Source organism: Oreochromis niloticus, linkage group LG1, assembly GCF_001858045.2.
Source record: "Oreochromis niloticus isolate F11D_XX linkage group LG1, O_niloticus_UMD_NMBU, whole genome shotgun sequence".
Lineage (NCBI taxonomy): Eukaryota > Metazoa > Chordata > Actinopteri > Cichliformes > Cichlidae > Oreochromis > Oreochromis niloticus.
Genome location: NC_031965.2, coordinates 29,085,962 through 29,112,055, shown reverse-complemented (window position 1 = coordinate 29,112,055; position 26,094 = coordinate 29,085,962). Strand labels below are relative to the sequence as shown.

At 38.6% G+C, this 26,094-nt stretch overlaps 1 protein-coding gene across 1 annotated transcript; it reads left to right on the top strand.

The window, feature by feature from the left end:
• Window positions 1-3,462: 3,462 nt before the first annotated feature.
• loxl1 (lysyl oxidase-like 1) lies at window positions 3,463-20,818 on the top strand. Its single transcript, XM_003437639.5, has 7 exons — window positions 3,463-5,029; window positions 9,319-9,427; window positions 10,673-10,810; window positions 15,089-15,245; window positions 15,620-15,715; window positions 16,123-16,238; window positions 18,283-20,818. Exons 1-7 carry the CDS (start codon window positions 3,940-3,942, stop codon window positions 18,287-18,289), a joined length of 1,713 nt encoding a protein of 570 aa, XP_003437687.1. The 5' UTR covers window positions 3,463-3,939; the 3' UTR covers window positions 18,290-20,818.
• The last annotated feature ends 5,276 nt before the right edge of the window (window positions 20,819-26,094 follow it).

The window sequence follows — 26,094 nt, the reverse complement described above, 5'->3', positions numbered from 1 at the left end:
GAAGTCTTGACTGGTTCCAGATTGACAGAGAAAAAAAAAGATCTGTTTTGCTCTAATATTTTTTAAAGATACAGGGATTATTTAAAAAGACTCTGAGCTTCTAGCTACTCGCTTATTAGCTTTAACTGTACCTTGTGGTGTTGCACTTTAGAGTACAAAAACTCACAACATGCATTTAGGACCTCATAACTGAGCGCTGCTGTTGTGTGAACACATTTAGAAAACTACCCCAGTTCTAATGGCACTATAAAACAGAAGTGTTTTCACGAAAAATAGCACCTTGTTACAGCACATTTAAGATTGAAACAGTCAATCAATACGAGTCTTTTTAACAGCAGGATCACAAGTTCATTTTAATGTTGAGCAAGGAAGGAAAAACAAATTTAAGTGATCCTGTGATTGAAGGTATTTTCATTGTTTCTGTCTCCTGGTATCTGATATTGAGCCAAGAACAGAGTGCAGGTGCCTGATGACTCTCCTTGAATGAAAATGAAATTAATGGAAAGCAGGTGGGTACTTCAAAGGCTGACTGCTCCAAAGGTATTACCAAATGTGCGTGCAATCGCCTACCTCAGCTGTTGTATCCCTGCCGTAGTGAAGAGGAAGTTGTGAATGGAAATAATTACTTAATATTGGAGATGCTGTGAATAAAGATGAAAGCGAAGATCTGATGTGTTCCTCAGGAGTCAACAGTTATTACAGTGTCAAACAGTTGCAATTTGTGGTTGTGGATTGCTGCAAGTCTCAAGTACAAAGTAGATTTTTTAATGTAAAGCTATAAATGAACTTATTGTTTGGTTTATTGTACTTGCAGGCCTGTTTTAACTGAAATAATAAACCCTTTTTTATTGCAGGAATGTTGAAACAATTTCACTGACCTATTTTAACACCTACGTTACAGATCAAATCAATGCTCCTCAACAACAAAGGCTCTGTATTCTTTAATGTTTGGATTAAATTTAAAAAAAACAAAAAAACTCCCCAACATGACCCAAAAATCATTTGCAAAAGAGCTGGAAATGTTCCACAAAAAATGCAGCCACAGCAATCTTTTATGTTTCTCAAGCAGATTACAGATGGGGAAGGAAAGCTGTAGGACAACAAAATGCTGAATGTGTCAAATTCTTAGCCGACTTCAGGAAGTAGGGTTTTCATGTTTGACATTGAATACACAAATTTAGCCGTAACACAAGTCTCACTTCATAAAACCATGTTTGCTGAACTATTGCTGCGTTGTTCCATTTTACATCACACAAATACAGGGCATTGTGGGTATGTGCAAGAAGGTAGATGTTCGACACTGACAGCCATGCAGAAAAAATGTTTGTGTTTTTTCTGCATCGTTTTCATCTATCTTTTAGTTGTGTAACAGACAGCGTCTTTCATTTTGGAAAAAAGGGAAGGATCAAAAAATATATATATATAAATATATATATTGCGAAACCCAGGTCTTATGCCAACTGTCAGCAGCAAATCTGAACTTTTTTCTTCTAAGAAAGAGAGTTTTTTTTTTTCATTATATTGTGATTTGCTTATGTGATCTTGTCTCAGTTGTCAAAATTAACTTGAAATCTGCACTGCACGAAAAGCATCCCTATGGAAAAGAAACAGCTCTTTTGAAAAAAAAAAAAGATATCTGGCCTGATTAAAAAAAAAATGCTGGTAAAATGTGTTTGTAAAGAGTTAAACTAAACATTCCATTCAATATAATTCTAGACTAAAAACACTTGGTAACGTCGGTATGTACTGTCTACATACTCTGTTTCATAGGATAAAGTTCTAAGTATATAAGAGGATGCCTAGCTCTGATTCAGTGCAACTAAAGGTTGCTCTCAGCAGGATACCTACTCCCTGGGTTTTCCTCCTGTGCTGTATAGTCACTGAGATCAATGTGTTCTTTCACCGTACTTCACAGGGTACATGGTGTTTCCAGCAGACAGCAGATGCACACAGTAGTCACAAAAACAGCCAACCTTGCCTCACAACTTAGCTTAATCTCTAAGGAATGTCTCAGTGACAAGATTTCAAGGCACTGGGGCTCTCTACTGGTCTTCCTCTTTTAAGCAGCAATTTCTGACTCCCAGGAAAATCCTCTGGGATCAATCTGTAATTAGGAGAAGAAAAACCCTCAAGCTTAACTAACCAAAAATGAAGTCTAGGAGCATGTAACATCAATGCAAGTCATAAAAACAAGGTGGCTCTAAAAAAAAAAAAAAAATCTCAGCTTTAATAAGTACTCAACAAAGTGGGGCAGTGTGGGTATGAAGTATTGGACATTGTCCTTCCTAAAGGAATTTTTTATGCCACTTTAAATCACCTCATAAAGTGTCACAGCAAAAATTCACACACAAACTCACACATTTAATGATGCTTTTCCTTGTACTACATTTGCATGACACACTGAAATCAGCTTCAGGTTGTTTTCTCTATTCTTTTTAAGAGAGCCATGGTGAATGTTTACCACTACAGCTCTGGAAGAATGTTGTCCTTTCTTTGGTCTGTGGCACGTCGTGGCCATTTGCCCCGGTGAGACATGCCAAGGAAAATACAAACTGCTGACTTTGATAACGGGGAAATCTGATTCTTTCTGCGTGCACTCTATCAAGGCAAGCAGCAACCAAACAGTTTCAAATCTCAAGTGAATGTGTTTACTAATGACTTTTCTCACTGAACATTGTATAAATGAGGGCCTCAGAGTGCAAGACTGATTTAGAAGTATTCACAGACAAAAGCACACGCAGTTCTGTCTTGCTCGGGAACATGGAATATACTCTCAGCATGTCTTTTGTGCATTCAGGGGACTACAAGTAGAAAAGGGAATGAGGGGTGGAGAAGGGAGGACTGTTTGTTTTTGATGGGAGGAGGGTTTTGAACACTGTTGTAATTGACCGTAGTTTGATATTTCTTTGGGTGGGGTATAGAAAACACATTTTCTAAAATTCACCATATAAAGAGAGAACTGTGTTGAAGGATGATATTATTTCATTCATATTTGAGAATAGCTTATATTATATTGAGCATATCCCATTTATATTCACTCTGTGTTCACTCTGCAAAGTCCACTCAAAATGCCTTTCAAAATTAAGAAGTGCTTTATGCTACCAGATGATATTTATTGTGTGGCTTGCATCAGTGGTTTTGTGACAACTCCTGTAACCAATTAGGTAATTAACCATCTGCACAAGGGTGCTGTAATTTCAAAAGTTTTAAAAACAGAGTGTCAATTTAACAAGCCTCTGGAGTCGTCAAGGTCACACTGTCTATATTGGCTTACAAGAATTCATGCAAGAATAAAAGAAAGATGTGTTACTATGTCTGAATTCCTTTGAAGATAATAATGTTGACTCTGGGGTGCTCATGCAAGGAATATCACTAGCACTAGGGCCATGCAGGACCTCCCCTTAAAAAAAAAGAAAAAAAAGAAAAAGTTTGAGATTTTTTTTCACAACCCGTTGTAAGCAATCAGGCAAATAGAAGCTTGCAGTCGTGCAGTGCACAGGCTTTTCTTTTTTGAAGGCAGAGAGCAATGCTCAGTCTACTGACAGGCGAGCTAGAAGACACACGAGAAGTCAGGGCATATTCTCATAGCAGTAGCAGAGGGTAACACCAATAGTGGGTCTTCTGAACCCCATTTTCACTCTCCTGGGTGTCATTGCTCCTGAATGCACATTCAACCTCCTCTACTGCTGGCAGTGAAGAACCGCAGATGCACTTAACCACAGGCTTTTCAACTCTGCATCTTTCTCAACACTTGCACCAAAGCTCTACCCACGGGAGGAGGAAACACATGTTTTATTGACAGAACTGCAGGTGGTTTAAGTTTGATTTTCTGGTGGACTTGGAAGGTATTTTTTTGTTAGTTTGTTTTTGTTTTTGTTGCTTTTTGGTTGTTGTTTTTTTGTCTAGTTTTCTGGGAGTTGTGCTGTCGTTGGAGCCAGTATGTTTTCTCTTTTTGTGGCATGTTTGGCATTCATCCCGTTGAGTTCAGGGCAGGCTCAGGTTGCCACACAGACTCAGGGACAGAGCCAGGGTGAAGGGCAAGACAGCTCTTCCACCCCATGGAGGCAGGTGATTCAGTGGGAGAACAATGGCCAGGTTTTTAGCCTACTGAACAGTGGAGCTGAATACATTCCTGCTGGGGAAGGGACCCAGGACAGAGGTCCGAGGGTGGTTGTGGCAGATTCTCGTCCACGCTCTTCACGCAGACCTCAAGGAGGCAATGTCCGCAGACAGGCTCCTTCAAGAGGATCCTCTGAAACTGTCCGTGGACAGGCAAGGCATCCTTTTGGCTTTGGACAAGTGCCTGATAACTGGAGACAAACCACAGGTAGCACTGGAAGTAGCCAATTCCAGGGATCCTCTAGCAGTCGCTTCCGGCCATCTACAGGCTCTTCTTCAGTATCATCATCCTCTTCCTTTTCTTCATCTTCATATAATATACCAGCCTACCCACAGTACCCGTTGCCTCAACAGCCTCCTTTCCAACCAGTGCCTTATGACCCTAGTTTTGGGGATGTACCAGTCAGGAGCTACGAGCCCCCCTTTCAGCCTGTTATTGGTGGAGCGTATGCTGGAACAGGATATGGCACTGGACGAGGGTATACTGGAGGTAGATATGGAGGTGGTTTGGCCCCTGTGCTCCCAGGCTCTCCGTCTGACTTTACTGATGATGGCTATCATTACTACCAGTCATATAGCTATGCATCCAATCCTGTGGTGCCTGCACGTGCTCCCCAGCCGCCATTTGCTGATGGTCTGGACCGCAGATACACTCACAGTCTCTACAATGAGGAATCTGCTCCTGCCATTCCTGCCCCTGATGCCAACCAGGCCTCTCCTGTGATAGTAGACAGATCAGGACCTGCCAATCAACCGCCAGTCAGGAGCCCCCAATATGAGCAGTTTCCTCCATTTGGAAGGCCCCAGCCTCCCTTCGTACAGTCTGTTCCCTCAGGCAGAAATTCTCTAAATTCTGCTGTTGAGAACCCTAATTCGAATGGCGTTAGTGTGTACCGACCAAATCAGAGAGGTAAAGTATGGTTTATTGTGGCGTTAATAAACTAACACAGTGTATCTTTCATATACCACTTTGGTCAGGGCATTTAGCTACATCTTAATAATATTAAACTAGGCTGTGACACACAAGTGAAGTGGCTTTAGATCCAAGAATGTGTTTGGTTTTCAAGGAAATCTTGAAGCACTTATTATATTTGACATTTTCAGTTCAAACAGGGCACATGTTCAGTTCTAGGCATTCACCCAAGATATTTCAGTCTGTGAGGCAAAAAATGAAAAGCTGGCCATCTAATCTCTCTTGTTGCTGTAGATATGAATGCAAAATATGCAAGACCGAGAGTAATAGAAAGGCCACCACCCTTTCAACCACACCGTAATGTTTTTCCAGTCATCTTCTTCCATGTTTATCAGAAATCTGAAGTAATCGGAATGAAACAGCTGTTTAAAATTCAACCTCTTTCAGTTTACAAACAAAGAAAAGTCGACACAAGGTTCATCTTTTCCCACTTGTATGGTTATTGAAACCAGGTGTCGAGCAAAGCCTGCCAATGTACAGAGAGCAGACACAAGAAACCCTGTGTTTTTGTGTGGGGGTGTGCTGTGCTTCTACAAAGTAGACTGGTTCATGAGGCGTGTGGAGTTTAGTAATGATGGTGGTGACCTCATAGGAGGGGGCTGGTGACGGGGTGTTGGTGGCTACCTCCTGGGTTTGATGGCAGTTGAGGGGAAACAAGGGAGGGTGATACAGTACTTCACCACTCCCTTAGGGGAAGGGAGAGTGTGGAAAGTCCCTGTAACACATGGGGTCCATTGCTTCAGCTACAGGAAATCAAATAAATATTTAGTAAGAGTCCTCAGGGGAAGTATGAGGAGGGTCAAAGCATGCAGCGAACTGTCTTTGAAATGTTTATTCGCCATAGGGTATGATTTCTTTTAAACTATTAGCAATTAATAACACTTATTTTCATAAATTATTACAGTATTGTTCTCGGTAGGTAGTTTATTTTCAGCTCTGTGTAGATTTTAAAATGACTTAGTTCAATGCAAACAACATGTGTGTCTATATTCTGCGTGCCAGAAGCTGTGTCTGGTTTGAATAGGGAGGAGATGAGGGCCTCCAATGAGATTCTCAGACTGTTAATGCAGGTTTATCGTTTTGTTTTACTCAATAATCTGCCATACTGCACAGCAGTCTCTCTAGTGTGCTGTACGCCTTACAAGACTCATTCATTAAATACTCTAGAGCTGGGAGCCATTTCCAAGGCACAAAAAGCCAACATGTGTGCAGATGCCTTAGTGCTCTCAGTAATCATTGTGATAAAGATTCAGTCACTGGGAGCTGTTGAAAAGCTGACATTTTTATTGCACTGCGTCACAGCAAGGCATTAAACTGGTACAGTATCATAATAACTACTCTGATCTATAGTAAAGTTGTGTTAAAGGTGACGTAAGAAGAGAAGTGTATTTACACTATCATTTTTAAATGCAGTCGTGTATTGTATCAGACACTGTGAAGCACAGAATACACACCAAGTATAATAAGTATCAGTTGCAATAACAAGAATTCTCATTACAAATAATTTCTACTAAAATCAGTTCAAAGGTAAAATACCAAGCACATAGAGGTCTTTGACAGGTTAAGCAGAGGTGGGCAACATGGTAAATGTCATCACTGGCAAGAAAAAGATGAATGTACAAATAGCTGCAGTTGTTTCTCAGGTGTTAACACTGATTGTAGTGCACAACCACCAGCTTGAATGCCAAATAATATGCAGCCAATAGGATGTGACATACTACAATATGTGGCCCTAGAACCATATGTGCAAAATTAGAACAGTTTAACAAGTTGGTTTCTATATTTCTTGACCCACACTGGCTATGAGGCACTTTACATGAGCCACAACCCAGGCCTAGAAAGAGGAAAGGCTTAACTCACGTCTCTGCTGTTCTCAGCATATAATAAGTTTATCAAATTATGATTAAAACGGAGACATATTTGCAAATTAAAGGTTATCAACCAAGGCCATTTACTTTATATTGTCACAAATGTGATTCTGTCTGTGTAGGCTTTGTGTGCCTTCCAGTTTTGGAAGCTACTCCTTTACAGTGGTTTTGTGAATACTATGTAATCTTCAGTGAAGTTTTCTGGCAAAGAAATCTAACCCAGCTTTACCCTTATAGCTCAATATTCATATTCTCATATTCACCAGCAAAGCCTCCTACAGTCAGGAGTGAGAATAATTATACAGTAACTTGTACAGTGCTGCAGTTATTGCATTCATTACATTCACCACTATGTTCTCGCATACAAGGAAAAGATTTCAACATCTCACTAAAGTTAATCTGTAACATTCTCACTGACCACCAAAACTAAAATGTTTAATAAACATCAAAATGCATGACATAGATGCCATATTGCAAGAAGTGGAAAATATAAATAAACCAACAAAGGAATATTTGAGTTTAGAGTTAACCATGTGGGTCAGATGTTGTGATTATGATTCTACATATTCAAATGAGAACACTGAATTTTAAGTATTCCAATCTTTTTGCAGTAACAGCTCTAGCTCAACATGGGAGTATCTAGAAAGGGAGACCTCATGTCTTTTATTATCCTATATTCGATGGTATAAAAAGCTTGGCAAGATTCAGTTTCTTTTCTCTGTGCCCCACTTAGAGTGTAATGTGCGGCTTTGTCACATGCTGTTGAGAGCCGATCAGCTTTGGCGTCTCAATACACTTTATCCTTCTGAAAGAGACCCACTTTCACATTTCAAAAGATTAGGGGGCAGAGAACAAAGCCTTCCTAGGGTGAGGAGAAAATATTTGGAGTTGAGAGTTCTGTTGGAAAACCTCTGTGTTTCACACTGGTTTACAGTGTTTACATGGTCTGGCGCAGGAAGTCTTCCCCTGTCCTGTATGTGTTCTTCAGAGAGAGATGTCAAATGGGATATTTACACAGCCTCCTCAAAGGGAAAGTCCTTATTTAAACTTGCAGGTTGGGGGGGGGGGACTCACCTGGATGTTAGATGCCAGGGCATTTCTGTGTATTTTCCACAAACAGGCTACAACTAAACACAATATTGTGAGTCCTAAATCAAAAGATATGTTTGTTTTTCCTATTGCACTCTTGTCTTTTGTCAAAGCACACTACAACATGAATTAAAGATTGCTCTTGATTTGGTGATTTCCAGGCTTAGAGGTCAGAAGGTTTGACTTTCAGTTGTTTGAACAAGCTCACATTTAAATGTGCCTGGCCTTTGCGAACCAAACAGAGAGAGGTGATAAGCCATGTCAGAGACCATTGCTGGCAAGTCAGGCCTGCTTTTTTTTCTTTCAACTTATTCCTCAGTTTTTCTAACAGATGTGGTCAGTGACCCACTTTAAAAACAGAAGTTGGTGTGAGATCATTGTTGTTTTGCCCTGGCACATACATTACATTCTCTCGCTCTGTCTGGCTTTCTCTATGTATCGCTGTTTACTTTTCTACATCTCTTAATCTTTGTCACTTGTTTTCAGAAACAAAAATAATGAAAAACCTGGGCTGAATTGCAACCAGCCCTTCTGTAATACTCTCAGACATTTCCAAATTTAGCCTTGTCCCCAGCAGGTATGACTTGTCTGTTTGTTACATTTAAGGTTAAGCTGAAGTGACATGTTCATGTCAAAATTTGTATTTTGGAAGATCACATTATATTAGCCGAGCAAGTAGGCGAGCAAGGTATATACTTTTTTTCCACCTTTTAAATAAATGATACTGTATATTTAATAAGACTGACACTATAAGTACATATAATTCAGGTGAGGCTGTATAATTCTTTTTTGTTTTGGGGATTTTGTAGATAATGGATTCAGATGTAACTCTTGTGCTCTTTGACCCCTAATTCACCTCTGTCTAAGAGGCCCCTCACAGTGAAAGTGTCTCATTAGAAAGCCATGATAATAATCTGGAATGCACAGTAATTAGTGGTCACTGGGTCTATAGTGTGACCCACTCTTGAACTGTGGGGCATGTTGCTGAAATGTTGCCCATTATCTCTTCCATCAACACCACTCTATTTACCTTTCTCTTAAAAAAAAAGAACGTTGAAAACTAGGTGAACTTGACAGTGTTGGAATTTTGATTTGTTTTAATGGATTTGTCCGCTTGAACTTCAGTGAATTCATTACTACAGCATTCAAATTATATGTATAAAAATATTTTTTGTTTCCAAATGTTAGAGCTTCTTTTGTAGCAGCATTGTGTGATACTGGATAACTTGGTGAAAACTTGGAGGCTGAAAAGTTTATATGTTTTTTCAGGTTTGCCTGACCTGGTCCCTGATCCCAACTATGTCCAGGCTTCGACATATATTCAGAGAGCCCACATGTACTCTCTTCGCTGTGCTGCTGAGGAGAAATGTCTGTCCAGGTAAAGATGTTCTTTGTTTGTTTATTCGTATATTTCTTTCATTAGTGTGCTTGTGACAAATTCTTATTTTAAAAATTTCTGCAATAGCTTAACCTTTTAATGTCCGAACCATGAAATAACTACCAAATATTGTAATTTCTTTGAAAATTGAGAGTTTATTGAATTTTTAAAAAATTAATTACATTTTAATTTCCATATATGATTTGTAATTTGTATTGTATTTGCTACTAAATAAATTCCACATTTATTGTGGAGTTTATTTAGTTTTTTCAAGGGGGGAAAAATCACTTTTATGTAGAAGTGTATTTAAAAAAAAACAAAACTGTATGTATGGAATATGATACACTGGGCATTAAGGGGTTAAGGGCAGCATTGAGCCTGATTGCAAAAACAGTAAATGGAAACACTAAATTGTGTAGCACTTTTTTTAGGCTAGAGTCCTGTCCAGGTTACACACTTTGGTTTATTAACAACAAAATGTAAAGTTTTATGAAAGACTAACATGTTTTTATGAGCTGCTTCACCTTTGGGCAGCATTAACCGGCGAGTGAACCATCCATTATTTGAACTCAGCCTTCAGGATTATATCCATTCCGTGCAATAATTTCTGAAATAAATAATGAAAAAAGTTGACTAACAGCACAACTTACATGAGCTAAATCCTGGTCCCTCTAAAAGACTGGATAGAGGCTGTCCTTACTTTCATTTCTCAGTGTTGGTGAAAAGCATCCCCTGAGCCTCAGGCCTGGGCCCTTTGACTGCCTCTGCACTAAGGACACCATTGAAATGATGGAAGTGTGTTGTCCCTGTGGCTCCTCTATTTGCTCTCTTCCCATCACAAGCACAGCCATCCCTCAAAGCCCTTTCATATCCTGCTTGAGTCTGCAGCAATCACCCACAGATGGGCTGTTGTAATTTGCCATACACTCCAATGTCAACAACAGTCACAAGATGAATGGCTTAGATCTTCAGTGGTATTGTGAACTCGAGGTTGTGCCTCCTTTTTCGCACAAAAAGTTAATTGTGTATAGGTTGCGTTTTTTTCCCCCCACTGCCCATGTTGAAACAGTGTATTTGGAGAGATGGTTTTAATCTGCAGAATGAATTATTTAGTAACTATGCTCCTGCCTCGAAGATTTTCAGTTGGGCGCTTTTTTTCCTTGTCTTAGTTATGAGAAACAGACATGCCTGCATCCAACACTCCCCCTCATCATTTTTGTCTTCATATATATGTGCACAATTTAGCTCTGCCTATACTTCTGAGACCACTGACTATGATGTGAGGGTCCTGCTACGATTTCCACAGCGAGTGAAGAACAAGGGAACTGCTGACTTCATGCCGAACAGGCCACGTCATACCTGGGAGTGGCACAGCTGTCATCAGTAAGTGCTTAATAATGTACAATAGTGCACAGCAGATTTTCAGATTCAGTTGAATGAATGCATTTATTTTAACCAACATATTTAAAATATATCCTCATTGTTGTCCTAAAATTGTCCGTTTTAATTATTTCAACTTCAATTAAGAGAACATTTTTTTGTTCTTTGTGCTTGAGAGACAGATACATACCAATAATAAGAACTCCTTACAAGGTTTAGTTGCTAAAAATTTAGAGTCAGAGAAGTATCAAATATGAATGGTTAATTACACTGAATCCACCAAAGCAAGAATATACATCACACCCAAGCAAGCTGTGTTTTGCACTGAGGAATAAAACATAAGCAACAGTATTTAACTACTGTGTGAATTGCAGTATTAAAAGCTTTATTGCCATATGGCCACATGAATGGGTATAGGACTGCATATCCAACTGGGACACCTAAAAGATTCTTTTTCAGTTTTTCAGTGCGATGTGAGGTCAGCTGTCTTGGGTGTCACACTATCATGAAAACTCTGTTGTAGCCTAAATGATCACTTCACAAATAAGGACAGACCTTGAGCTGGTTGACTAAAAAAGTCCTGTTTCACTTATTCCAGTAATCTGGCTACAGAACAGAGGTTGGTAACCTGTTGAGTCCAGAGCCAAGCCACATTACACAAAAAATAATGGAATACAGCTGTGTTGGTTTGACCAATTTGACAAACAGAACTCTCACTGTCTTTCTCAGTGCACAGACCTTATATAGAAATATGTCTTTAAGAGATATTAGGGAACTCGCTAATCTGATCGCCTCATGAAGACTGTTCTAGAGACTAGGTCCCCTAACAACAAAAGGCTGGTAACCTCCTTAGGTTCTCAGATGAGATTCTGGACATGCTAACAGAGTCTTGGCTGAGGACCCCAGGGTGCCACCTGGCAAAAAAGGTGTGAGATGATCTTTACTATACTTTAGTGCAAGTGCAGTCTAGAATGTGTAGAATCCGCCTTAAAATCTGCCAATTAAATGTTTCAAATCAAGTCTAAAGTTAACCAGTAACTAAGAAGCTAAAATAGAAGTCATGTCCAGCTGGCTGCTGCATTCTGGACAAGCTGTAGTTTATTTAGTATATATGTATATTAAGTTGACTAAGATCAAATATTTAAGAAAAGTAATGAAGGGGTGATTTGAGACATATTATTATTCTTTTCTTATATTATATTAAATGAAGGCTGGTTTTTATCTCCATTTCAACAAGTCTGTTTGCTGACGCAGGATCAAGGCTCTCCTTACTTTTCTCATCTTAGAGGAATGTTGACTGGCCGTTAGGAGATTGGCAGTGTTGTTGCTGCTTGACATCAGTCTACATTTACACAGTGGTTCCCAAGAGGCAGAAAGCCAAGGCAATCATTCCACTGACTGTGTGATCAGAATGACAAATCAATCAATTTTTCCTGTCAATCTATGACACCAGATCAAATTGCTGCTAAAGTATGATAGCACAGATATGGGTTACTGGGACAGAGTGTTTGGTTACAAAGAAGCCTCTTTAGGGGAAGAAAATCTCTAGCCCAGATTCTCACAATAAACTTTCCTGCCCTACATTTTTGTCAAATCAAGTGACAGTTGACAGTTTTGCTTTTCATTTCATCCACTCCTATTTTTTGCACATAGGTATCAAAAAAGGGATGAGAACAGCTCTCTCTGAGCATCAAGGGTTGTAAAATGTTGAAATTCTGTATCTTTTTTTACACGAATGAGAACAAAGAAATCCAGGTAGATCATGTTTTTTATTCCAGTGGTGGAAGAATCAGAAGTTCATTAAAACTGTTTGACTCATTTTTCACAAGTTACTAATAGAATTCTTCAGCCTGTGCTCTATTTATCTCACTCTCATATGTTACAACTGTATTAAGCTATGTGACCTTTTTGGTCAAAGATTACAGCCACTATTTATGCAGGTGCTTTGATGTATGTCTTCATATCCTGGTCCTCCACATTTTGGAAGGCAAATGTCAGGCCACTGCTAAATAGCTCTTAAAGAACCTACTGTAATTCCCGTGTTTTATAACCCTCGCTCTGATCTGAGGAACCCTCAAAGTCTTGTTTGTTGCTAGACGAGTGGAAAATGACTCACAACTAAGAAGGATTGGAATGTTTTGTACATTACCAATACAAGCTATTCTTGTTAAATCCCCTATATGTCCTTCCAACACTGCATTCCCTATAGTTGACATAGTCAATAAGGGGATCCAAAAATCAAAAGAGGAGAGGGACCCTTCCAGGCATCTCGTCATCCAGCTTTGCTTCCTGCACCCTTTCTTTCTATTTCACAAACACATACACACACTTGCTGAAGATAATCATCTCAAGACTGCCACTGAAATGAATGCCAGTTCCAGGAACACAAACAAATGCTGTGTTTCAGCATTCCAGGCCTTCAAGTTCCCTCCTTGTTTTATACACAAATGTGAATGTATGCACTCACATAAATTGCGTGCGTACCCGTTTGCCCCCCAATAAAAAAACAGGATATAAACAGCCACAGTCATCGATATTTGTACGCCAAAAGAGACAAAATAGTAATTTATGGCCTGAGTTAGAATGAAGACAGTGTTTAGCCTTAGATAACAACAGACAGGTTTCTACCTGAAATCATTCCCTAATTGGTTGGCTCTTCTATGGAACAAATGAGTCCTTGAATGGTCACTTGCTCCATCAGTGGAAAGTACCCACTTTTCCTTCCAAGCCATCCTTCAATCTTTAATGACTGTTCCAGTAAAAGCTGTTGCTGTGTTGAAACACAGGCTATGAAGTAAGGCAAAAGAGCAATATTTATATAGTCTGAGTGTGTCTGAGAGTAACGGATCCAGTGCTTACCTCACCCGCTATAGCTACAGTCTCCACCACGACGAAGCAATCGAGGAACTTAGCAATGATATAAAAAAATATTACAACCACTAATTTAAGTGTTTAATTCCTGTAATGCATAATGTATTGATTGTTTTTTTTAAAATTGGCATAGGCTTTTTTATTATTTGAATTTAGTTTTCCCCTACATTCTCCAACTTAGACTACATCTATACATTAATTAATAGTTTTATAACTGTAGCTATTTAGAATATAAGTCTTGCTGCTATAACACTGTATCTGTATAATATATAACGAATAACATCATGTAAAGAAACCCATCAACTACTCCTGCTGGTGCACTGGAACAAGTGCAATATCACAGATATTTTCTTTGTCATTTATTGTCCTTGAAAACAGAACCATGTAAACTCAAGTTAAAGAAAATGCTTTAAACTTGTGTATGTGGGAAATTAAAGAAAGGTGAAACGAATTTGGCAAAGAAATGCATATTTCTATTTTTTATGTTTTAATAACTCAGTTCTTGCAAGTGCTTTGCAATAATCCATCAAAATAGTGACCCAGAAGTAGGGCTTTCCTCATCAACATCAAATTATGTTGTCACCTCTCAATGCAAATATGCACATGCCTGCTTGCACCACAATTATGTGCACAGCATGCTTGTAAAAAGCGAATAGCATCCTGGGTCACTTTGACATTTAGGAGATGATCAAGCCACATAGCAGTTAATATTGCAGATGATTTCAAATGGACCGGCTCATTGACAGAGTCATACACTAAGAGCCACTCGGTTGATATTCCGGTTCAGTTGAGATGATCAGTGGTCATGTGCATCCAGGCTTTCCTAAGCTGCTAAAGCTGTGCAAACACACAAACGCAGAGGCATAGCAATGTGTTCATACTGTGACACACAAATGACACACATTGATATGTGCATGCACGCTTAAAAATAACCATGCTCAAACAAAAAAAAATGCAAACACCCAACTCACACCCACACACACACGCAAACACCTCTGATCTTGCCGATTTGTACAACCTAATTAGTAACATTCATACATCATTAGGGTGCTAATACCTTGCTTCAGCAATGCTTTATTGTTGTCATTAATTAGTATCATTACCCTTTCATGATTTATGATGTGTTCAGTCAAGGTGCAACGTCAGTTACAAAATGTTAACAGCTGAGGTCACCAGGCTGAATAGGCAGTACATCAATTCAGTTTTTGTCTTAGAAGTTTAAATTTGAATTACTTAAAATTAAGCAAAGAAGGCAATGCAATTACAATAGCAGCATAACGGCATTAATAAACTAATTGTAATTTCTCCTATGACACTTTACCATGGGGATACACTGTATAACTGCTAATATTAGCATTGGTTTGAACTTTTTGATGCCCACTTTGATTGTGTGTTTGCTCATTCTGACAGACATTACCATAGTATGGATGAGTTCAGCCATTATGATTTACTTGAGGTCAGTACTGGTCGTAAAGTGGCGGAGGGACACAAGGCTAGCTTCTGCCTGGAGGACACGACATGTGACTTTGGTCACCTGAAGCGATATGCCTGCACTGCTCACACTCAGGTAATCCAAGAAACAAAATCAGAAGTGGAGATAATGACAATTATTCTTTGGTGGTTCACATCATAGTTATCAGGAACCATGCCAATATCCATCCTCTGTAGGTATGCATTTTGTGACTAGTCCACCTGTAAAAATGAAATAAACATATCAGTATTTCACCAATACATAAATCTTACATGTATGTATTAGTAATGTATTAGTAAAAAATGGTCCCTTATGAAATTTAGCTTGTTGATGTTACATTAGCAATAAACTTCTATGTTCTGTTCATGTTTATTAGATAATCCGATCGTATTTACTTTTTGACCATTACAGCTGTTTTTGGCATAGATCAGTATTCCTTACGACCTCTCTTTTTGCCTCTTTTTCTTCAGGGTCTGAGCCCAGGCTGCTACGATACTTACAATGCTGATATTGACTGCCAGTGGATAGATATCACTGACATCCAACCAGGAAACTATATACTAAAGGTAAGAGTCAAGTGAGACTCAGACGTGCATGGGCATGGCAAGTTAGCGAGCAGCACAGGAGTACATTTCATAGAGTGAGAAAGGGTCAAGGCCACCAAAACAAATTGATCCAGGTCATGAAGTTTTTAGGTTTCTTGTTATCTGGAGTTTTTCAGGTTGCAGCACCTTATGGTTCAGTGCCACTGGTTTCCCATCTATCATATTGTCTGTTGTTCATGCATATTTTATTTAATCAATATTGCTCCAATGTCCACACAAAAAGATCTATACATTCAGTTCAGAGTTATTCATAATGCAGTTAAGAATATTTTATTCTCATCTATACCAGTGCCATTATTTGTAGCCAGTGTTTGCAATGATTTGTGTTTATGGTAAATTATAATCTTCCCTCTTTGTTTAATCTCCAGCTCCAGGTTAATCCCAAGTTCTTGGTGCTGGAGTCAGACTTTACCAACAATGTGGTTAGGTGTAACATTCACTACACAGGACGGTTTGTTACAACGAAAAACTGCAAGATAGCACAGTAAGTAAGACAAAATGTACGACATTAATTCACTGCGAGGTTAATTATTGCATTTGTAATGCTCTCCCAATTTAAAGACCTTTCCCTGGAAAAAAAAATGCTTTTATCAAATGGAAACTGAAGTGAAAACTTTAAATCAGGGTTTGTGTCACTTTCCCACCACTGAGTTACATTAAATCATATGATAAGGTGGAGGCTGAATGCAACTATCTGAAGAGCTGCAGTGTTTTGAAGTACTTAGTGGACTTAATGGGTTCGTGGTTGAAATATTTGATGATTTAATGAATTATGCTCTCATTCTCCCATTAAGATTAAGAGCCTCTGAAACTTTGATATTCTCCCTCAAAGGGAGATGTAGGGGTGTTGAACTTGTTAATAGTGCTATTAGGAAGTGTATCATTGCACTCTGAATTACTATCATATCCTCTTGAAAAGACTTTATATAAAGAGGTTTGAGTGCTCCAACTAATCTCCCTTTGTTACACTGGTGCAGTGAAACAAAACCTTAAAATATGTTTGCCAAAGCATATTCACACTAATAAAAACTGGATATAATAGTATACTAGTATAATAGTTTTTTTTAACTGCGGATGTCAATAAAAGATTTGTATGCTGCAGTGAGGTGCTAAAAGTCCTGCTGCCATAGATAACTATGATATCAACATATCAAGTGTCCTTATCTTTTTCTTTATCATCACTTTAACTGTGATCACATGAAAGAGATGTCTATAGTTACATTTTAATCTAAATGACATGATTTATGTAAGTATATTTTGTAGCACTACACTAAGAAAGGCTTATTGTAATAAAACTAAAGTGCTCATTATAATCATGTTTTATTAACAGAATGGTACTAAGCTTCAATAAGTGCTAGTGTAGTTTGTGCTGCATCGAAGCAGCATAATGAAACTTAGTAAAGCTAAAGGTGCCGTCTGTGGAGCAGACCAAACATTCAAACTTGAGGCCCTAAAAGCTTGGATATTATTGCAAAGGGATTGCCTGTTAAACTTTTAATTTAACCACTGAATTACAGTTTTTGCGATGATAACAAAAAATTTAAATCTTGCCCTAAATGACAAAGTTTTTGAGGGCTCTTCTCATGCTAGGGCTCTGGCACTTATTTCTCTTCTTCATCTTACTTAAAAGCAGTACACCTTGTTCTACAGCCAAGGACTACATACAACTATATTGGGCACATGAAGTTACAGGCTACATTTAAAGACCACTTCATGACTGGCACAAGTCAGTGTAGTATTTGGCCGAGTACATGGAAGCTTATCCTCGAAGCTAATCAGCCTTTAGAATAACATTAGAAGTAGGTGAAATAAAGCCTCATTGTACCTCAGCTACTCTATCACAAGCCAAAGTAGATGATGGACCACCAGTCTCTGTCTCAAAAGCCAGTCATAAGTCATGCAGTTTTTTTATTCAGTTTATATAAACGGAGCAATAAAAGGTTTAAATTAGATTTTTTAAAGTAAACTGAAAATCAGCATTTGTGAGTTTTGCATCTGACCATGACTCACACTGTCTGCCAATTTTACTTCAGGCTGCAGATGCAAACAACCCCCAGACGGCAGAAAGAAAACAGAAAACCGTCATTTAGATAATATTATTATGATAGCAGGTTTGAACCTCACAATCTTAATTTGTTGCACAGAGTTTATACCTTAAAAATCTTTTCAAATAGCATTTACTTTATTAAGCTAGCTGGATAGCTGACACATATCCCCTTTCATAAAGCAATTATTCTAATTCAGTACAACTCACTTCAGTTCACAACAACAGTCGCTTCAAACCTGCCATCACCTCAAAGAACTATAGACAAAACTTAAAGGTAGAGTACATTTACAACTGTCTCAACACTGTAAAATCCCCATGTCAACACAACTAATCATTCATGAAGGTCCTAAATATGTATACATTAATGAGTATGAGAAAGATACAGCAAAAAGGAAAGTAATGATACTGGTGACAGAGCATCTCCAAATTTCTCTCCCAAAAATGTAACACAGATGTTGTTTCTTATGTGTTTGTCTTACAGGTCTTGATCAGACACTGGAAGCTGCCACATTAGAGTGACCCTGATCGCTATTCCATTGAAATGTGAATGGAATCTATTTCTTGTTGGTTCATTGTTGGCGTTTGTCTCTGCTTTTTGCACTGTTTTGCAATCCTAGGCAGACAAAAAAAGCATAGGTTCCACCAGCAATCAGATTGTGCTGAGGTAGTAGTACAAGTATGCACTGCTGCATAATGCATAACGCATGTCAGTATCCCAATAATGAACCAACAGTTCACTTCCCTGTAATCTGTTCTATAATATTGCCCACCCACTTACATATCTCATATTGCCACGGTACCAGTCTGGCTTGGTTACATGCTAGGACACATCACTGACTTTCAAAGAGGTGTTTATGTTTGTGTATATCCACACAAACATCTATGCTGTGCCACCCCCGCAGAGTGGCTTTGTTTGAATTATAAAAAGCATGAAATGGTGCCCATGCTGAAATGAGTGTTCCAGACAAGTCAGGGTTCAGCTGGAATCCAACAAATAAAATTAGGGGACAAAGTCTTCCCAGGTGCATTCATCCATGCAGTGTGGGGGCAGACAGAGATGCCCAGTGACTCAGAAGAACTATAATGTGTTAGTTTTTTCTCTTTCTCTCTCTTCACTGCCTCAGTGGATCAGGCTGGAATCCTGTGACTCTCTGGGCACATCCTGTTTAATGTTGTGTTAACAGCAAGAGGAAGACAGCAGGTCATATTTTCATTTGGCAACATCAAATTTGAAGTCAGCAAAAAGACAGACTGTCAGTAGCGGACATAGTTTTCCTCCAAAACCTCAGATATTTGAGTTATGTCGTCTTTTCTCCTTTCTTATTTCAGTTTAACAGTAACAGGAAGCTCAGCTGGCAGAAATCAGTTCTTTCCAACAAATAAGATTCACAAGCACTATGCTTACACTATCTTGTGGTCTCTTCTTCAATCACCAGCACTGGTCAGATGACACATAGGTCATCTATACCATGTGAAGAATGTGTATACAAATATTCCAGAGATGCATGTTTTTAATAATTGATATTATTTTGTTGTATCCATTTTGATCTGTTACTGTAATTGTGAAATTCAGTGAATACCTATATTTTTTTCCTTTCTTGATAATCTGAATTACTCAACTAGTATATGTTGTTGGAAAAAAGACACACTACTGCTATGCCTTAACATGATAATGCAGAGTGCCAGAAAGCTGTCACTACCTACCTCTCCAACTCATGAGCTGTTGTTTTGAAATGATATCCCTGCAGTGGTTTACCATGGCTGCCTACCAATCGGTTACAACACACAGGTAAAAACCATAAATCAACTGGCAATATCATTGAGCACGCACTCCAAATTATAACTTTAGAAAAATAGTTTTAGTCCTTCAGGATCTCGGTCCTGGTTGATTTGACATAAATGCTCTGTGTTTATACTATGTATACTATCTAAGGATAAGTCGAAGATTTGTTTACAATTAAGACAAACAAACTCATATTATTTTTTCACTTAGGTCAGTAATAGCTAGCATTTTTCCATAATGCCATTAGCAAACCATGGTTACATTTTCTACATTCAGCCATGTGCTACGATGAGGCAAATCAATCATCCTACTTCGTCCAATATTTACAACTGATCTACTATCAAAAAAGCCAAAAAGAACATTATTTATTTTTTTCTCTTGCTGATGCAATTTTGATGATTGATTGTACTTGATTGTACCTAAGAGAAAACTTGCTTATTTTTGCGTATTTGTGCATGTGCACACTACAATAGAAGTTGCCCCATGTTTCGCCAGAGGAGCATTTTTATTGTGATGCAGCAACAGTAGCAAATGTTCTGTAAGCAGTAAGTTAATAAAGCATAGATATAGTGTAGAGAGAGTGAAGTGTGAGGATATGCAGTGAGATAAAATTACAAACAATAATGCTGGATTACATGCATGCATGGTTGCCTGTGCATGCATGTAATGATATAATTGGATTTAAGCATAGACTCACAGACCCTGCCACTAACAATAGCAGTACTTATATAGAGAGATAAATACATAATGTAAAAAGATTAAATGGGTTTTGCACACAGTTTTTCAGTCATAAATAGTGGCTAAACTTGGGTTTCATCACAAGAACATCTTAAGTGTTACTTTAATATTTAAGTTTATATTTTTTTGGTAAGAATCTGGTTTCTATTATGTAAGTGTTGGCCAAATGACAAAGCACCAAAATGTGATTATTACTGTTATTTTTTTGTGTGTGTGTGTTTTCAAGCTTTTTATATCGAAATTTTTCCCCTTTCTGTGCAGGTCTTTCATATTGTACTGTAAATGCTTAGTTCTTTAACCCAGTCTGTAGATCATGATCATACTGTACACTTACCAAGAAAAATCCAACAACTTGTGACTCTGACATTCGGTGGAGTAAAAGCTTATGTGTAGATTAACATGCAGCATTTTTAACCTGTCTTGAGGCTATGCCGTATTTTTCTAACAGTGAACATCTGTCAAAAATGTCTTATATAATAAATACATTTACATGTTTGCTGTGTGCACATAAGGTTGATTATATGCACTGCTCTTACAGCAATAGTTGACGGTGCTTCATGCAGCAGGTTTGCATGTGAGCTCACATGTAGCATGTATCACCTAATCTAAGGGAAATGCTCTATGACAAGTGTAACAAGTTACCGAATTCACCGCCTTCGTAAGAGATTAGCTGTGATATGTTTAATACACAAAGGCATTTTCCCAAGTACTGCATGTTATTTTGTCAGGCATGATTCCGGCTTGGATGCAAATCTGACCTTTACAAGTAAAGAAAAATACACCCTCCATATAAGATACTGACAAAAACCAAATAATGAATGCAGCTGCTTGGTGACACCAAATGAATCAGTCATGTAATCAAAAAACAAACTGTCTGCTCGTAGTGTTTTGAGTGGGAGAAATGTTTCATCACTTATCCAAATGACTTCTTCAGTCTCAGCTGAATCCAGTTTCCCCAAACTTATAAACAGTATATTTGCATAATGACTAAAACTAGTACACTGATGAACAACGGACTGTGAAGTCAGTTGATCAATAATATGCAAATTGATCAACAAACACTGATCAATGACAATTGATCAATGGTCATGAGTAACATTCACAGAGAGTTGGGGAATGGCTGCAATCACAGCAAGATGTAAGATGGTGTGATTGTCCAAGATTGTGTACATCCTCATCATTAAAAGAGTGGCCTGTAAGTGTAAATAGACTGTGGAGTCCTGGCCTGACGAGTAAGCTCTTCTGTGTTGTGCCATCGGCTTAGCCAGAGTGTATAAATCATGGGAATTGTCTTTGCACTTAACACTATATTCCTCTGTTTGTGTCAGGGGACCGGATTCTTGGGGTGGACCAATTTTTGGGACAGCGTGTTTTGGGGTTTGCAAGCCAGAGAGTTGCAGTGTTTAGAGAAAAAGTGTCTCAGGCAGCTCTTCCAATACTCCTGACACATAAGGGATCACTAACAGTTTTCACTTAGGCAGCAGTTGTCCTTCTCTCCCGGATCACCTGGAGATTTCTTTAGGTGCCGTCCCAGCTGTGACAAATGTCTAGCTGGGATAACCACATTTACTTAGGGCCTTGTTGATATGATGTTCTTCTGCTTCCCTAGCCACTGTATCTGTGGGGATGTTGTTTGCTCTGCTTTGTAGCATCCTGATGACAGGCAGTTTGTGCTCCAGTGGATGATGAGAGTGAAACTTTAAATACTGATCTGTATGGGTTGCTTTCCGGGACACATCAACTTTTAAATGTCGCCCATTATTGATGGAAATCTCACAGTCTGAGATGGCTAGCCTGTCATTTTTCATATCCTCCCTGGTGAACTTGATGTGTTTGTCCACCAAGTTAATGTGATCAGTGAACTGCAGTACTTTCTGAGATTTGATTTTCACCCAGGTGTCATCCACATACCTAAACCAATGACTTGGTGGTGTTCCAGGGTAGGATAACAGAGCCCTCTTTTCTGCTTCTTGGCCACAATGGGTGAAACCGCAGAACCCAAGGCACACTCATGTTTCTGCCTGTAGTACTGACCCTTGTATGTGAAATATGTGGAATGAAGGCACAGTTCCAAGAGCAAACACACTTGGTCACTGCCAAGAGTGGTCCTGTTGCTGAGGTTTAGGTCATCCTGTAATCTCTTACGAACTACCTCCACTGCTTCAGTGACTGGAACACAAGTGAAGAGAGATGTAACATCATACAAAACCACAGTTTCAGCTGCCTCCGTAATGACATCTTTCACCTTCTCACCAAAATCCAAAGTGTTCTGGATGTGGTGTTTTGACCTGCCTACCAATGGGTTGATGATAAAAGCAAGAATCTTTGAGATGTTATATGATAGCCTTTCTGGTTTAGCAAAACCGTGCACCTACCCGTGTCTGCCGGAAGGATGATAATGTTGTTGTCATTACTAAGTGAAGTGAGTGCCTTCCTCTCCTCTATGCTGAATGTGGATGCTGCGGGCTTTGCATTGCTGAGACAGGCCGAAACTTCAACCCTTTTGCAAGCATGTTTTTCTGTGGTTGGGTGGTTCACCCATTTGTCCACATCCTTGGTGTCCACATCCTTCTCTCTTCTGGCCACTGAGGACACTCTCTACTGATCTTCTTTGATCAGTGGTTGTTGATCAATGCTCATGACAATTTGCATATGATCAAGAAACTATCCTCACAGCCCATTGTTTGTCAGTGGTGCTAGTTTTAGCCATTTAGTCATCGAGGTTGGGGAAACCTGCATTCAGCTGAGACAAAGAAGTAACTTGGATACGTAACAAAACGTTTCTCCCTCTGAAAACGCTACCTCTAGATGAACAGAATCAACTTTTTGGGATGTTTTGTTGTTTGTTTTTGTCATTTGACATTATCCAGACATTTTTTTACCAGCAGACATAGTCCAGTCACATTATGCATAAAGGGTAGATCTTATGTTCCCACCCAGCAGAAACTAATGAACGAATGAACAAAAAACAAAAAGGCAGAAAAAAAACCCCAAAACAACAACAACAACAACAACAACATGAGATTTGATTAAAAATTCAGGATAAAAAGTAATCTTTTTAGGTTATTAAAAAGAAGTGTTGATAAAGGTGTCCATTCATGTCTAAATATGTTTAAACGTGATACATAATTTCTTCCTCCTCAGACAACCAACATCTCTTAACACAGCCAATTTATAGTGTGAGATGGCATTATTTAACACTGCACCACCATTCTTTTACTGTTCTCAGTTATCTTGGTCATGGTATTCTTAAGTGCCTGAAATTAAGGCAACTGGACTTCAGTTTCGTTTTTCTTTTTTTCACCTCTCAGAGAGTGGCAGGTATTTAACCCCTTTGAGAATTGTTGGCCTACCTTGTCACAGTCTAGTCATTAAGGGTCACATGAGCCAAGGTGTGAAGTAAGGAAAGAGTCACTACAGTCAGGAGCCAATGTGTGAATCCTTTGTGAGACATTGCTCCACCCTCCCATCCTGTGATGGGAGGCCACATGGGTCAAGATGTGAGTGGGGGTTGAAACACCTGGGAAGGGATCTGAAGATTGTCTTATAGGTGGCTGAGTTGATGTTGTAGGCCAGCACCTCTGTTCGATGAGGGTTATTCACATTGGACATAGATGGCTTCTTCTCTCAAATCATCTGACAAATAAATAATCTAGATCTCTACTAAACTTTCAATTTTAACTATTTTTAACGAAATTTTTTTGTCTCTAATTCTTCAACTCAGATTAATATGTGTTGTAGCAAATATAGTAATAATGACTTGGACAGAACTGACAGTAATAGTGAGTAATGATGATTACTAGGTGTATCACACTGCTGTGACAGAAAAAAATCAAGACAGTTTTAAAAAATAGTTTTTAAAAAATGGGCTACATCATAAAAAATATGAGGATGCACATTGTAAGGACAGGAGAGGACTCTAAAGCATCTGCAAAATCACAAAAGAGAACAAAGTCTTTTTCTTAAAAAGAATAAATACTGTAGGTGGAACATAACAATAATGCTGTGATATAACCTAATTTTTAAGCCGGCATGAATTTAAAATCGCCTTTGTGCTAAAAGAAAAAAAAAAAAGTATATTTGAAAATCTACCTTGATGAGAAAGGGACAGACTTTATTCACTGAGAAAGGGCATGTGTTGCTATTCAAAGCTACAAACATTAATGGACACTGGGAAAAAATCATTTTCCCCTTACCAAAGGTTTCAAATAAAACTGAATTAGTTCTTCTTGTGACAAGAAACAGAATAACAGATATGACAATCTTTGCAAAGGTAATATTATAGTGCTACAGTCTCAGATTACATGTCAGTGTGTAGTTAAAGTAATAAGCTGATAACTCTGTGTGGTGAGTTTCACTTGTGAAATATGGTATTTGGAAAACACAGATGTCCCTTGTAGACGGATTTCCTGTCTCACAGAGGAATTAGAATCCATTATCCTGTTGTTTTGACACGCACTTCTCACACTCATATTGGGTTTGTCCTAACAAAACCCTGACCTCTGTGATGGGACTTCCTCTTTGTACGGCTGTTTATTCAGGCTGTTCACACAAAGGCACCTCGTGTTAGCTCTACGCTTTTTTGTGAAAATATTGCAGTATGTGGTGGCATGACCTCAACTTTAACTGTGTTTATGTTAGTGTTTTGTGTATTTTGGTTGGAGAAAGACTTATGAATAACTTCTAATGAGCAACAGAAGCCAAATGATGCATTAAATTGTTAGAGGTCTTTTCAGAAAGACTGGAATTTGGTTTTGCTGTTGAGAACTCTTTCTGTTGCATATCTGTTTTTCCATAAGTATTCCTCTGTGTTTGCATTTACATATTTTAATGCAGCTGCAATTCTAGAAGCTTAGATGAAGTCATATATTCCTCAGTGGGGTATAGGCAGTAATACAAAATATCCACCATGAGGCTCTTTTACAGTGCTGGTTTCATGTTTTTTTGTGTGTTATTGTTAATGAGAGGAACATATTGCAGCGCATTTCTTATAGCAGCATTTGTAGTGGCTGTCGAAGTTGTTAAGTTGCATTCACATAAATGATTAAGGACCTTTTCTTGCAAGAAACAAATATGCAATTACGATTATCAGAACTATGCTGCAGGATGTTTCCCAAGTGAACAGTGTGAGATTCTGAGTGGAGCACATAAAAATACCCCAAGGAGCGTATCAGAGAAAACCCAGCAGACACACATGGTATCGTTGAGATATAGAAGGTACACAGTACACAAAGTGCCAAGGCACACAGGGCTATAAGAAACTAGAACAGAAGACGAGTGGAGGGACAAATTGGCCCAATTAGCACCATGTAGCAGGAGGAGGTGTTGGTAAAAATGGTCAGATATGCCTGTCAGATTATACAGTGATTGTGAAATCAGATCATACTTATCACCAGACGGGATGAGAAGTATTTTGTTCTTCTTGAGCCAAGGTGCCCATGGTAAGATAATGTGTGTGGCATTAAATATTCTGCTCTAGAGTCTCCTTCCAATAGAAATTCAAATAGCATAAAAGATTTTAAAAGCGCTTCGTTAATAACACATTATCTAATGTAACAGGCATTTTTTACCTTCTGCTGGATGCTGCTCATATCTTCTCGTTCACTGTATGAGTTCTGCAAGCATGCTAGCACCTGATTAAAAGATCACGTGGCAAGATGGTATCCTGAAAAATGGGAGCAATTCTGTAGAATTCACACAGATCAAGCTGCAACACGATGAGAGCAAATCCATTATATATGTAAATACTCTGCTTTGAGCAGCAAAATGTTA

Bases quoted from the DNA above. Each gene is read 5' to 3' on its own strand.
- loxl1 (XM_003437639.5), top strand. From the start codon at position 3,940: ATGTTTTCTCTTTTTGTGGCATGTTTGGCATTCATCCCGTTGAGTTCA. The intron at 15,246-15,619 runs GTAATCCAAGAA...CTTTTTCTTCAG, and splicing joins CCTGCACTGCTCACACTCAG to GGTCTGAGCCCAGGCTGCTA. The intron at 15,716-16,122 runs GTAAGAGTCAAG...TTTAATCTCCAG, and splicing joins CAGGAAACTATATACTAAAG to CTCCAGGTTAATCCCAAGTT.